General features: G+C 46.0%; 1 gene segment (V, D, J or C); it reads left to right on the forward strand.

Annotated features, from left to right (window-relative positions):
- Positions 1 to 2,568: 2,568 nt before the first annotated feature.
- LOC106848154 (immunoglobulin lambda variable 3-19-like) lies at positions 2,569 to 3,253 on the forward strand. The segment is given in 2 exon segments: positions 2,569 to 2,750; positions 2,899 to 3,253. Coding segments are annotated over 2 exon segments (366 nt in total).
- Positions 3,254 to 12,285: the final 9,032 nt, after the last annotated feature.

The raw sequence follows: 12,285 nt of genomic DNA on the forward strand, positions 1-12,285 counted from the left end.
GATCCACCTCAAATGCATTTGGGAGGGGGCTGCTTTCCTGGATATGTGATTTTCTTCCATAGCTTTTCTAGTATCTGAGAAACAATCGTCTTTCATACACACCATATCTTTATGTCAACATGGAACAGCCATGTTGAATAGGTAACACTGGTCCCTGGGCACTGACCTGAGCAAGGTCAGGTGGGATTTCAGGGCTGGACCCCAGAAGGTCAGACTAGGATACCAAGTCAGAGCTCTGAGATGCAACTTCCAGGAGCTGCCTATGGCCTGGGTGACTCTCAAGGCTGCTGGAGGAGAGGAGATGGATGTTCTCCCCGAAAGGGAGTGGACAGGATGCAGGATGAGCAGGGAGAGCTGGATCTCAGGGCTCAGTCCCACAGTGACATGTGTCAGCCTCTGATTGGCTGAGTCACCAGGGTCACAGGGCCATCTCCCATCCTCTATACTCCACTAAACGGTTGCTCTTTACTAAGTATTTGCACTGACTCTCCCTAACAAGGTCTCCCATGGGTCCCTCCAGTGGGGAGATTCTTCCACTGGTTACACCGTAGGAGAGGGAGTCGGGAGGACTGTGGGGAAATAGATCCAAACCCCAGTGTGGACCACATCACATCCAGGCCAACGTGGGCATAGTGGTGCTATCAACTTGAAGAAGGTCAGCAGTAGCCTCTGATGGACAGACAAAGGGACAAACTGCTAGAAGTGATGACAGTGAATGGAAAAGGGAGGCAGATAAAGATCATCCCCTGATGTGTTGAGATGATGACCAAGCAGTGATGGAGCTGCCACTGCAAAGCCTTGTCAGAGAGGGATCTAGGGCCATTAGAAGCCATTTATTATGATCAAGGTTACAACCAGGTCATGGTGTCATCAGATCATGGTGTCTCAGCTCTTGCCATGTGAAAGCAACAATGAACTTGTGGAGGACAAGAGTGCCTTCCTTGGTTGTGCCATGCCCATGTATTTGTCCTCAGAGATGCCAGGTATTCCTGAGACCCGGAGTTACAGTTTATGTCAAAAGTACGTGTTGCTATGGCCTTAGAAGATTCTCAAGAATGGACATAATGCATTGTCGTTATCACATTTGGGGATTCTCTAAAGCTTGAGAAGCTATTGACAAATAGCTCCAGAGAGCAACTGAAACAGGTGTATGTACATTGATGTGGTTTTATCCACTGTATAGGTTAGTATGTCCACATCGCAGTCAAGATACAAAACAGTTCCATCTCCACAGGGGGCCCTCATGTTGTCATTTTATAACAACATCCATGTCCTCCCTCTGAGGTGCCCTTCACTGCCCCTAATCCTTGTTATCCATTAATTGATTCTCCATTTCTAAAATTTTGTCCTTGCAGAAATGATATATAGAAATAAAAAATAGAGTCTTATTGTGTGTAGCCTTTTGGGATTGGCATTTTTCACTCTGCATAAGCCACTGTACATTCATCCACATCATTGTAGGCATTGAGTTCATTCCTTTTCATCTCTGAGGACTATTCCATGGCCCCTGTATACCAAAGTCTGTTTACCAATCCCCCCATTACAGGACACCTGGATTATTCTTGCCCTAGGTATTATACCTAAGGTGTGTGAACCTTGGTACGTAGTTTCTCTGTGAACATGTTTTCATTTTCTGAAATAAACGCCCAAGAGTACATTTGCTTGGTTCCATGGTAATCATAAGTTTACTTTTTAAAAGAATCTCTCATACGCTTTTCCAGGGTTGCTGCAGCATTTCACCTTCCCATCAGCAGACATGAGTGATCCGGTTGCCCCACATCCTTGCCAGCAATTAAAATTGCCACTAATTTTATTGCAACCATTCTGATAAGTATGTAGGGAGATGTGCTTGTGTTCTCATGTGCATTTCCCTCATGGTTAATGAGGAACGGCCTTTCTTGCGCCCTTTGCCATCTCTGTATCCTCTTCCATGTGATGTTTGTTCTTGTTAATTGCCTATGTTAAAAATGGATTTTATTTTTATGCTTTACTTTTGAGGGTGCTTAATGGTCTCTATACCATATTCCCTCGTTGCATATGGGGTTTTTGAATATTTTTTCTCTGTTACTTGTTTTTTTCATCCTCTTTAGAAAGTTGTACAAACCAAAATATTAAATTTAATGAGGTACAACGTATTGATGATCCTTTTACCAGTCACGGTTCTGGTGTCATCAAAGAATTGTTACTCACCTTAAATACCAAAGGTTTCTCCTATTTTTTTTTTCTTCCTAAACCATAAAAAGAACTTGCCTGAGAGGCACATTAGCAGTTTCTCTGTATCAGGTCATGATGTTTCGCCTCTCATATAACAGCATGACCAATGTCCATACAAGCTCCCACTTCACCACTGCCCAGTCCACAAACATGGATGACACATCACTAGAGCATGACTGAGGGCTTCTCCCCAAGCCCAGAGGGGAAACCCAGGGCACAGACTGAGGTGTGTGAGCATGTGGTGGGGGCAGGGATTTGCAGTTTCTCACTCAACACAAGTCAGAGTTCTGATTGCTCAGGGACAGGCATTGGGAATAGGAGCCATTTTCACAGCCTCTTTAGGCTGAGCCCTTTTCTGATCAGGAAGGAGAAAGTCAGCAAGGCCACAAAAAGGAGGAAGTAGATTTGCATTTCTTCTAGAGAATAAGAGAGACCTTGAGGCACATCTCCAGCTGTGGGCTCAGAGGCAGTGCTTTGGGACATCTCCACCATGGCCTGGACCCCTCTCTTGTTTGCCTTCCTCTCTCTCTGCACAGGTGATGCTCCCCAGGGCTCAGCCCCTAAAGCGACTATGGAGCAGCCTGGCCTAGACCTTCAGCTCTACAGAAGGGAGGCTGCAGGGTGTGTTCCCTCTGGGAATGACACCCTCATCCTTATACTCACCTCTATTCTCCTCTTTTGCAGGTCCCATTGCCTCTTCTGAGCTGACTCAGCCATCTGCGGTGTCTGTGGCCTTGGGACAGACGGCCACCATCACCTGCAAGGGAGGCGACTTTGAAAGTGCTTTTGGTAACTGGTACCAGCAGAAGCCAGGCCAGGCCCCTGTGCTGGTCATCTATGCTAGTAATGAGCGCCCCTCAGGGATCCCTGAACGATTCTCTGGCTCCAGCTCAGGAGACACAGCCACGCTGACCATCAGCGGGGCCCAGGCTGAGGACGAGGCCGACTATTACTGTCTGGCAGCAGATGCTTATGCTGCTGAAGCTCACAGTGACACAGGCTGATGGGGAAGTGAGACACAAACCTCTTCTCCATCTATGTCACACTCTCCTCCATCCACATGAGGACTATAGACACAGCCATGAGCAGTTCTTGCCCAGATCCCAGCCCTGAGATCCCCAGGCTGCCCTCCCCTCCCAGCCATCCAGGCAGGCTCTTTGGACGATAGATCAGGACTGGATTTAGGGCTGGTAGGACCTGGTTACTCTGCTGTTTCCTGGGAAAGTATGTGAATTGTGGCCAGAGGACCTAGGTGGACAGGCAGAGTGAGGAGGATATATGGCCATTAGTCATTGTGTCTGAATTTCCAAGTGGGAGTGACTGGACTACATATTAGTAGACTGTTCCTGGGTTAGTGACCAGAACCGCCAAGACCAGCTCATCCTCTGAAGCCTCTGACTCCCGTTACAGCCTGGGCCTCTGAAAGAAGAAAACTAGGGTAGTGGACACTGTACTGTCTGCCTAGATCCCCTCTTCAGGGCTCATACACCCACCCTACAGTGCTGGGGGCCCTGGATGTTCACAGCTGTGCCCTCACTGGGAAGTACTTTATCGGCAAATAATTGCCTCCCCCAAGGTTCTGTTCCTCTCTGTGTGATTCAGGTCCCATGTCTGCCCGATGCCAAGAGCCCAAGGTCCTGCCTCAGTGCAAGATGACCTTGCAGGGACTCCCAGCTGAGTCCTCATTGGCCAGCACATTGCAGATCTGCCCAGTCTTGCCTCCATTCTTTATTCATGAGAGATCACCTCCAAATCATATTGCATGCAGTTCTTCATGTCACATTGTGCTGTCACAGAACCAAAGAGAAAATAAATGTCTGGAAGGAAGAATATAGAGGAAAAGAGATCTGCACAGAGAGAGAGAACCCTGGAGTTCCGCACATATTCCTAAGAGGACTGATGATTCATGTGTGGGTGGAAACTGCATGAGTCTGAGGAGAGGCACTGGAGGAACATTCTCCAGGGCTCACACTCACAGTCATGTAGTGCTTGTTCCCCAGTCAGAGGGGAGAGCTCCTGGTTAAGGCATCAGGTTGACTAATCAGGAGAACTAGCCTCACTTGTGGGGAAAATTAGCCACAAACCAAAGTCTGCTCTGCTGCCACCTAAACACTATACAAGCAAGTTGAGAAAGGATGGACCTGTGTCCAAGTAACTTTACTGAATCCAAAAAAAAAAAGAAAAATGACAGTGAGAGAAATACAAGTATGCAGGACACAGCAAGGAAAACTCAGAATACCTGGCATTTGATTAATATTTCTTACATAGAATCAGGGAAATAAGAGCAATAATAGGTACAAAAATCAATTAACCTAAATTGACCCTAAAATTGATCAAATGATGTAATTTATAGACATGGAAACAAAAGCAAGTTCTATAAACTATATTCCGTGTGTCCATGACGGCAGAGGAAAGATTGCACGTGTTGGTGGTGACATGCACATACACACAGGTGTGTATTGATCCACTGGCACTGCTTTACGAGTGCTACATGTAGAATATACAAGTGATCTCAAATCAATATTGTAACCATCCTCCCTAAGATACTGTGAAAAGAAGAGAAGACTGAAACAAAAGCAGGCGGAAGGAAGTAAACGATAAAGGAGAAATAAAGGATTGAAATATAAACACATTAGAGAAAATCAAACAAAATAAAAGTTGGTTCTTTGAAAACATCAATGATATTAACAAACCTTTCAGTAGGCTGATCATTAGTAAAAACACTAATTACTAAAACTCAGGATTAAAGAAGAGCCATTACTACTGATGTTGCAGAGATAAAACAGGACTTTAAGGTTGTGAGGGATTAGGACAAAAAAATGCACACCAAAAAATTAAATGAAATGCACAAATTCCTAGAAACATGCAAATTAACATAACTGCCTGAAAAAAAATAGACAACGTAATGAAACCTGCAGCAAGTAGAGAGATTAAAGTGGTAATCAAAAATTACCCATGAAGATGGGCGGCCCTGTGGTATAGTGGTTGGGTTTGTGTGCTCTGCTTTGATGGCTCCGGGTTTGTAGGTAGAGATCCTGGGCACAGACCTGGCACCACTCATCAGGCCGTGCTGTGGCAGCATCTCACATAAAATAGAGGAAGATCGGCACAGACGTTAGCTCAGCAACAATCTTCCTCAAGCAAAAAGAGGAAGATTGGCAACAGATGTTACCTCAGGGCCAATCTTCCTCACACACACACGCACACACAAAGAAAATCATTACTCACAGAGAAAGACACACACAAAGATGGTTTCATTTGAAAACTCCAAGAAATATTGAACGAAGAATTAATACCAATTATTCACAAGCTCTCCCAAAAAGTAGGAGGGGATAGAACACTTACCACCTCACTCTATTAGACCACACATACTCAGATGCCAAAACCTGGGAAACAGATCTCAAGGAAGGGAAAGTATAGATCAATAACCCTTAGGGATTTAAACACAATACTCCTCTAGAAATTACTAAAAACCTAAGCCAACAACATGAAAAAAAGAATATACACCAGTACAAAGCGGTACTTGTTGCAGGAATGCAAGGTTGTTTTAGATCCTGCGACACAGTCAATGGAATGCACCATGTTAATAGAATAAAGGAGAAAAGTCATGATCTTTTCAAGAGTCACGATGTTGTCCTGCAGCAGACATTGCTTCTGGTTGTGTTTCTAGTCCTATTATTAAATTAAACGAGTGAGATTGGAGGTGCAGAGATGGGATGGGGTGTTATTCCATGCAAATGGGTATCCCACACCCAATGTGAAGATTTAATTATAAATGTAAAAGTTGTATAAGTCTATGTTTCTAAATATTCTGGATTTCAGAAACCATTTCCTAGACATGGGTTATGGACACAGAATGAAAGGATGACTGAGATTCTGGCATTCGTGAGCATCAGGGTCATGGGAAGAGTTCCAGTAAGAGAGAAAAATATGTAGAACCTAGAAGACAGAAGAGAGCATGACATGTGAGAAAGTAGGAATGTCCCAATCAACTGGGTCTGGGTGAGATCAAGGAAAGAGCAGGAACCACCTGTTTCTGTCTGGATGTCCAACTGGGACATCACTCGAACACACCACCCATGCACTTGTGAAAAAGCCTTTTCCTGAACATTTTTTCCACATCCTGGCAGGCTATATCTGAATCAAGCTGAGTTGACAAGGGCAGCACAGTTCAGCCCCAAGAACCGGGTGGCCCAGGAAGGAATCAGGGAGACTCACAGGAAGAGCTGACAGTTTCCCTGGTGACCTACACCCTAGCTTTTGAGACTTCAGTGAGCACAGAGTCCCCTGGGGGTCTCCACAAGATTTAGATGCAGCTGCAACTGGTCAGGGCAGGGCCCAGGAATCTACATGTCTAACATCTCCCAGGGGAACCTGTGCTGCTGGTCCTCGAAGGACCACACTTTGAGTGGCTTCACTCCTGCTCACCTGCTCCTCACAGCTCAGGTGAGAGTCACGACAGGAAGGCAGTGTGTGGAGCACAGGGGACCTGCTCTCCCTCCCACCCAGGTTCATGGGCTCTTGGCCCTGCTCTCAGCTCTGTCCACATTTCTCCCTCCCGTCAGACTTGGGGGCCCTGTCTCCTGACTCAGCCTCCCAAGGCATCTGGGGCCTCTGGGGAGATAGTCTCCATCACCTGTGCTGAAGCAGCAGTGACTTTTGGGGTTATAGTTGTGTCTCCTGGGACCAACAGTTCCTGGCAAAGCCCCACAGGACTGAGCATTGGTCAAGAATCAAACTTCACAGACCCTAGACTCAAACTCTGGCAACATGACCTCTCTGAGCATCCTTCAGTTCCCATTCAGCCATGAGGCTGGTTTTTATTGCTGTTCCTATGCAGGGTGGGGTGGGGGCTTTCTCACTGCTTCTTAGTGATGAGGAAGTGAGTCAAATCAGTCCTATCCCGGCCCTGCTCCCCTGCTGCCCCCTGTTTTGTTGTCAGCTCCTATGGAACACATCACTTTCTAGATTCAAGATTGAAAACACATAGCCCCCTCTTCTCTCCAACCACTTGACAAAGAGCTCATTGAGGCCACTTGGCAACAAAGACTCTGTCCCTGCCTGTGGTCTGTGTGCTCAGACACGACTTGATGTGCTCAGGAAAGGCAGGTATAGATGACATCCAGAGGGTCAGAGGCCAGGATGGGACAGTGCAGGGGGTCACCTTGAGTTTTGCCTCTAGCTACCATTGTCCTCACCATCCTGGGCTGGGGGCTTCTCTGTCCAGCTTTTCAAATCTGCCCTCTCTTCCCATTACCAGGGAGAGAAGTGTGGGGACAGGTGAACAGGGTCTGAGTTGGCTGTTACTTAAAAGCCCTATCACCTGCACCAGGTAGGTCTGACCCTATAGGGGTTGACCTTGGATCCATGTTGGATTTGTATTCAACTGTGGGGCTCTGGACTACCTTCCTTGGAGCTCACCAGGAAACCCCTCCATTCCAAGGTCCAGACCTGCTCCTCCTCTACATTTTACATGGCTGCTGGCGTGATGGGGCTCCCTGCTCTGCATGGCTGCGGCACTCTGCCCACAGGGATGTCTGATGCCAGACCACAAACACCAGACTCACTGGAGCATATTTTCTCTCTCAGTTTCTCCTCTTCTCTAATAGTCCAACCATTTTAATTTTCCTATATTTCTGAATACAGAAAATTTGAATGAATAGTGTGGTGAAGTCATATATCCTCTCCCTAGACACCTCACTGCACACTTTGGACCCTATTGCTGCTCTCTCTCTGTCTCTTCCTTTGTGTCCACAGGTATATAAGTATACTAAGCCCAATACTGTTATCATTTGTGAGAATTGTAACAACAGTCCTCTGCATGGTCCGTAGTCACGTTTCCCCAGGTGCACAGGAATGTCTATTAATGCTATAAAGATTTTACACAACTAGTATCTTGAAGATTCAAACCCTCACACTTTGTTTATAGCAGTTTCTGACCTACCATTTCTCAGCCAAGATTCTTTTGATGCTGATGTTTCCAGAAACTTTAAAATATTTCCACAAGGAAGGACCATGTTCATTGTGTGCAACAGGACTCTGTCCACCTGTTGAGTCCATTTAAAGTTTCTGGTGCACAGAGTAGGATCACTCCTGACTGCTGGGCACTGAATTGCAGAGAGAGGTAGAGGGAGGCTGATGATGGTGCTGTCAGGGACTGTAGAAGTGGGCAAGGTCTACCGGGCGACAGGAAGTTGAAGGCACGCACGAACGTGTAACTTTACAGCTGAAGTTTTCCCGTGCTGTATCTCATGCTCATCTCCCACCCCATCAGTGCACATGATGTTATCAGGAATCATGTGGGTGAAAAGTGACTGGGACTGGGAAGTTTCACATTCTCTCACATCTTCTCCCTTGGTAATATATTATGAATATTCATTTTCTATTTTGTTAGCGTTTGTGTTCCACAAACATGTCTGATGTCCAAATTGGTGATTTTGGATGATGATATGTCAGAGGGGGAGGAGGTTTGGTCTGGACTTATGCACAATCCTGGTTAGGTTGATGATGAAGAACTACAGACTGTCATGTTTTCACTGCACTAGTGTGAGGAGGGACAATGTCCAGGGCACAGTGAAATTTACTCATATTGGGGTGTTACTCAGACTGTTGAACCCACATTTCAGATCCCGCTGCACGCCTTTGGTGGAAAACATCTCAGACATGCAGCCAAGGATGGAGCACAAATAAAGTGATGGTTACTGTCAATTCCAGCCGTTTCACAAGTCCACATGAGGATTATTTTTACTGGCTTTGGTGTCTCAACAGAAACAGAGGAAAGATTATGTTTACAAAGTGACCCTGAGGGGAAAGTCTCAGAGAGAAGGTTAATTAGTAACAGGTTTTGCCCAGAACAGCAATAATCAATGGTTGAAGAGAACCTAGTGTGCCACCTTGTAGTGGGGATGGTGCCTGGATGAGGAGGAGGACGGAAATGAAAAGATCCCCATTTCAACATGTGATGAAGTGGCACATTGAAGACAGGTAGCATGTGCTGAGAAGGTTTTGTATAAGAAACTGGCGAACAAGTGCATCTCTATCCAAATGGATGAATGAAAACATTTCCCCAATATCATGGTGTAACATTTGTAGGTGTTGTAAATGATGGTTCCCATCAAGAAAACTTGTTGTGTTTCAGTTTACTACCCCAACCTTCACGGTTACACAGCCCGCTTATACCAAAGGTTTTGTTTTCGTCTGAAACAAGGTTCTGGGTGGAACTGGGTTGGTACCTGCATGGCTATTGACTCTTCAGTCATTGGCTGGATATGACCCACCTTACTGTGTGAAGAAAAAAGAATCTGACATCCTCACAATGCATGCCTTTCCTCACAAAAGTGTCAGTGTCCAAACTCTTAGTGGAGAAATGAGGAAAGTTCTGGATTGCCAACCAAAATAGTGAACTTTACACAAGAAAATCATTTTCCTGGAGAATTTTAATCAACGTGTGACAAGCTGGACAAAGGGCACATAGATTTCCTACTACACACAGAAAGTCAGAGGCTCATCAGGGAAAATGCCCACATTTGAAACACGAAATTGTCAGGTGTGTAATTTGTTGAAAAGGAAAACCAGAACTTTCTCTGAGTATCCTCCTATCCCACATGAGAGCAAATGTAGAATACAAGGGATGGGGACCAGACATTGAAAAAGAAAATCATGTTCTGTTCATAAAGTATTGACAGTATATTTGGATTATTAAATGTGCAAGGAACTTGTCATGCTAACGGACCACTCAATAGCAGTCAATAAGTGATATATTATCTACTGGATCCCTGGAGCCTAAGCCATAATCTCAAGGAATTTCCAGGGTAAATATTATGAAAGGTCACTCTAGTTCCTTCTAATCTGGAGTGTGTTGTCCTTGGGGTTTCTGACCAGCCCCAAAGGGAGCAGGGAGCTATTTGCTCTCCCAGATGCATGATGGACCCTGGGTCCAGGTGCGGCAGTGCCCCCACAGACAGCTGGGAGAACTGACATGAAGAGTCTACATCAAAGACCCAAAACTTTTGATGAGAAGTTTCCCAGAACTGCTCTCCTGGCCCGGGCTGCTTCTAGAGTCTCAGAAGAGGTTATTGTTTGGGGCATAAAACTCCATCTTCTCTCTTCATCCCCAAGGCACCTAGGGACTGTCACTGCATTTCTCAGCCCATTCGTTCCCTGTCAGGGGCACCCCAAATTCTATGCTCCCAGTCACATCAGTAAATCTGTAGAAATTTAGGGAAAGCAGTGACTGGTCACTCACATGGGAGAGTAGGCAGATGGCTCAGGACCAGAGTCACATGCAGCAGCTTAAGTCCCCATCCTGGCTGCATTCTGGGTACTGGGGGAGGGGAGAGATTAGTAGGCACTCTCTTGAAAGTCTTCATCCCCAGGTCACCTAGGAGGACCAAGGGGTGGTCTGAACCCACTCATGTCAAACCTGACTCTGCTCCATCAGCACCACCCTGTGCTGAGTCAGCTGCAAAGAACCTGATTTATTACGTGGAAATTCCCTTTTGTCACACCTGACTACACATCACTACTGCCCCCCAAACTCTTAATTTACAATAAAATATTATTGATATTAGATTTCCAGCTCCCCTCAGGTTGGCCAAGGTTGTTTCAGGTCCTGGGACACACCAGACTCTTCCCCACAGGCTCTGACTCAGCTCTTCTCATACTCAGTCCTGTTACTTGTGTCCTCATTTCTTCCTGAGAGAAGATCCAGAGTCACATCTTCAAGGGGGTGCCCAACCTCTGAGTATAAAATGATCTGCCTCTCATTTTCTGTCTGGGTCTGTATTAATTATGTGCACAGTACCTACTACTGTACGATTCTTTCCTCTCATCATTTTTATTAACTGATGTATTTGTATTAATATTTCCCTAATTGGCCAAAGATGCTGTTTCTAGCAAGAACACACTCATGAAAAACAAAAGCATGAACAACTGGGAGCTGATTTTAATGCTGCAAAAGTGAGTTTGAAGTCAAGTGGCTGTTGTTTTCCAGGTACTCACCAATCCCATGAGACCTAGGAACTTTCTCACTTTGTGTACCCCCATCCCCATGATCATGGCCTTGATTTCATTCTTGTTGATGTGGGAACTCATGAGGGCTGCTGCGGTTCCAGCTATCACACCCATATTCAAGAGGAATGGTGCTGCATGAATCTAGTCTATTTCTAATCTTCATAAGAGAAAAGCTCCCTGAGAAGACCTCCAGTAGACTGTCATTTCATGTAAGTAGACTTACATTTCATGGCCCAGCGCTGGGACACATGGTTAACCCCAGCTGAGAGGGACCTAGGAAAAGCAAGCATCTGATTTTAAATAAATATAAAAGTCAATTTCCAGGTAGAAGGTGATGGGGACAGCTGTGTCTGCAAACCCAGTGCACCCACTGCACTGCCTCACTCGGGGGATGGACTCTCCTGAGAGCAGAGGCTGTGTCCTTCTCATGCTGAATTCTCAGGTCTCAGGTCTGGCATATGTGTCAGACCAAAGTGGGTCTGAAGAAACCTAAATAGGCCTGAGCAGTAGGTTCTGAAATTCCCTCTTGAAAGAGGAGGCCCCTGCGCTTCCTGCAGAAGGTGCGGAGCAGCCACCAGGAGGCAGCAGAGTTATGTAGCAAAGCCTCCTGGAGGTGCTGAGGACCTGAGGGCGAGGGGGCTCTCCATGCAGGGGCGTTAGTAACCTTGAGCTAACCTTCTTTTCCTACAGTATCACCTCTGACACTGATGAAGAATTCTGACCCCAAGTCTCTCAGATCTAGATCTTGTAGACTTTTCCTATTTCTTTGGTACAGATCCAGGTACTTCATTCTCTCAAGCCCATCCCATTCCTGCTAAAACTGTCACCCTCAAACTTTTCTTCAACACTAGATATGTTCCTGGCACTGAGTGCACACCAGGGATACTGAGGCACAGCCCTTATGACCTGCCCCAGGACCTCTGCCCAAGGACAGAAACTTACAGCACCTTAATGGCTCCTACAAACTCCATGTGCACTTGGCAAGGGAGGAATTTTGCTCAGGTCTGATACTCAGAAACTGTGATCAGGGGTAGGACACTGCGCTGACCTAAGCCTCGT

The sequence above is a fragment of the Equus asinus genome, chromosome 8 (genome assembly GCF_041296235.1).
Source record: "Equus asinus isolate D_3611 breed Donkey chromosome 8, EquAss-T2T_v2, whole genome shotgun sequence".
Lineage (NCBI taxonomy): Eukaryota > Metazoa > Chordata > Mammalia > Perissodactyla > Equidae > Equus > Equus asinus.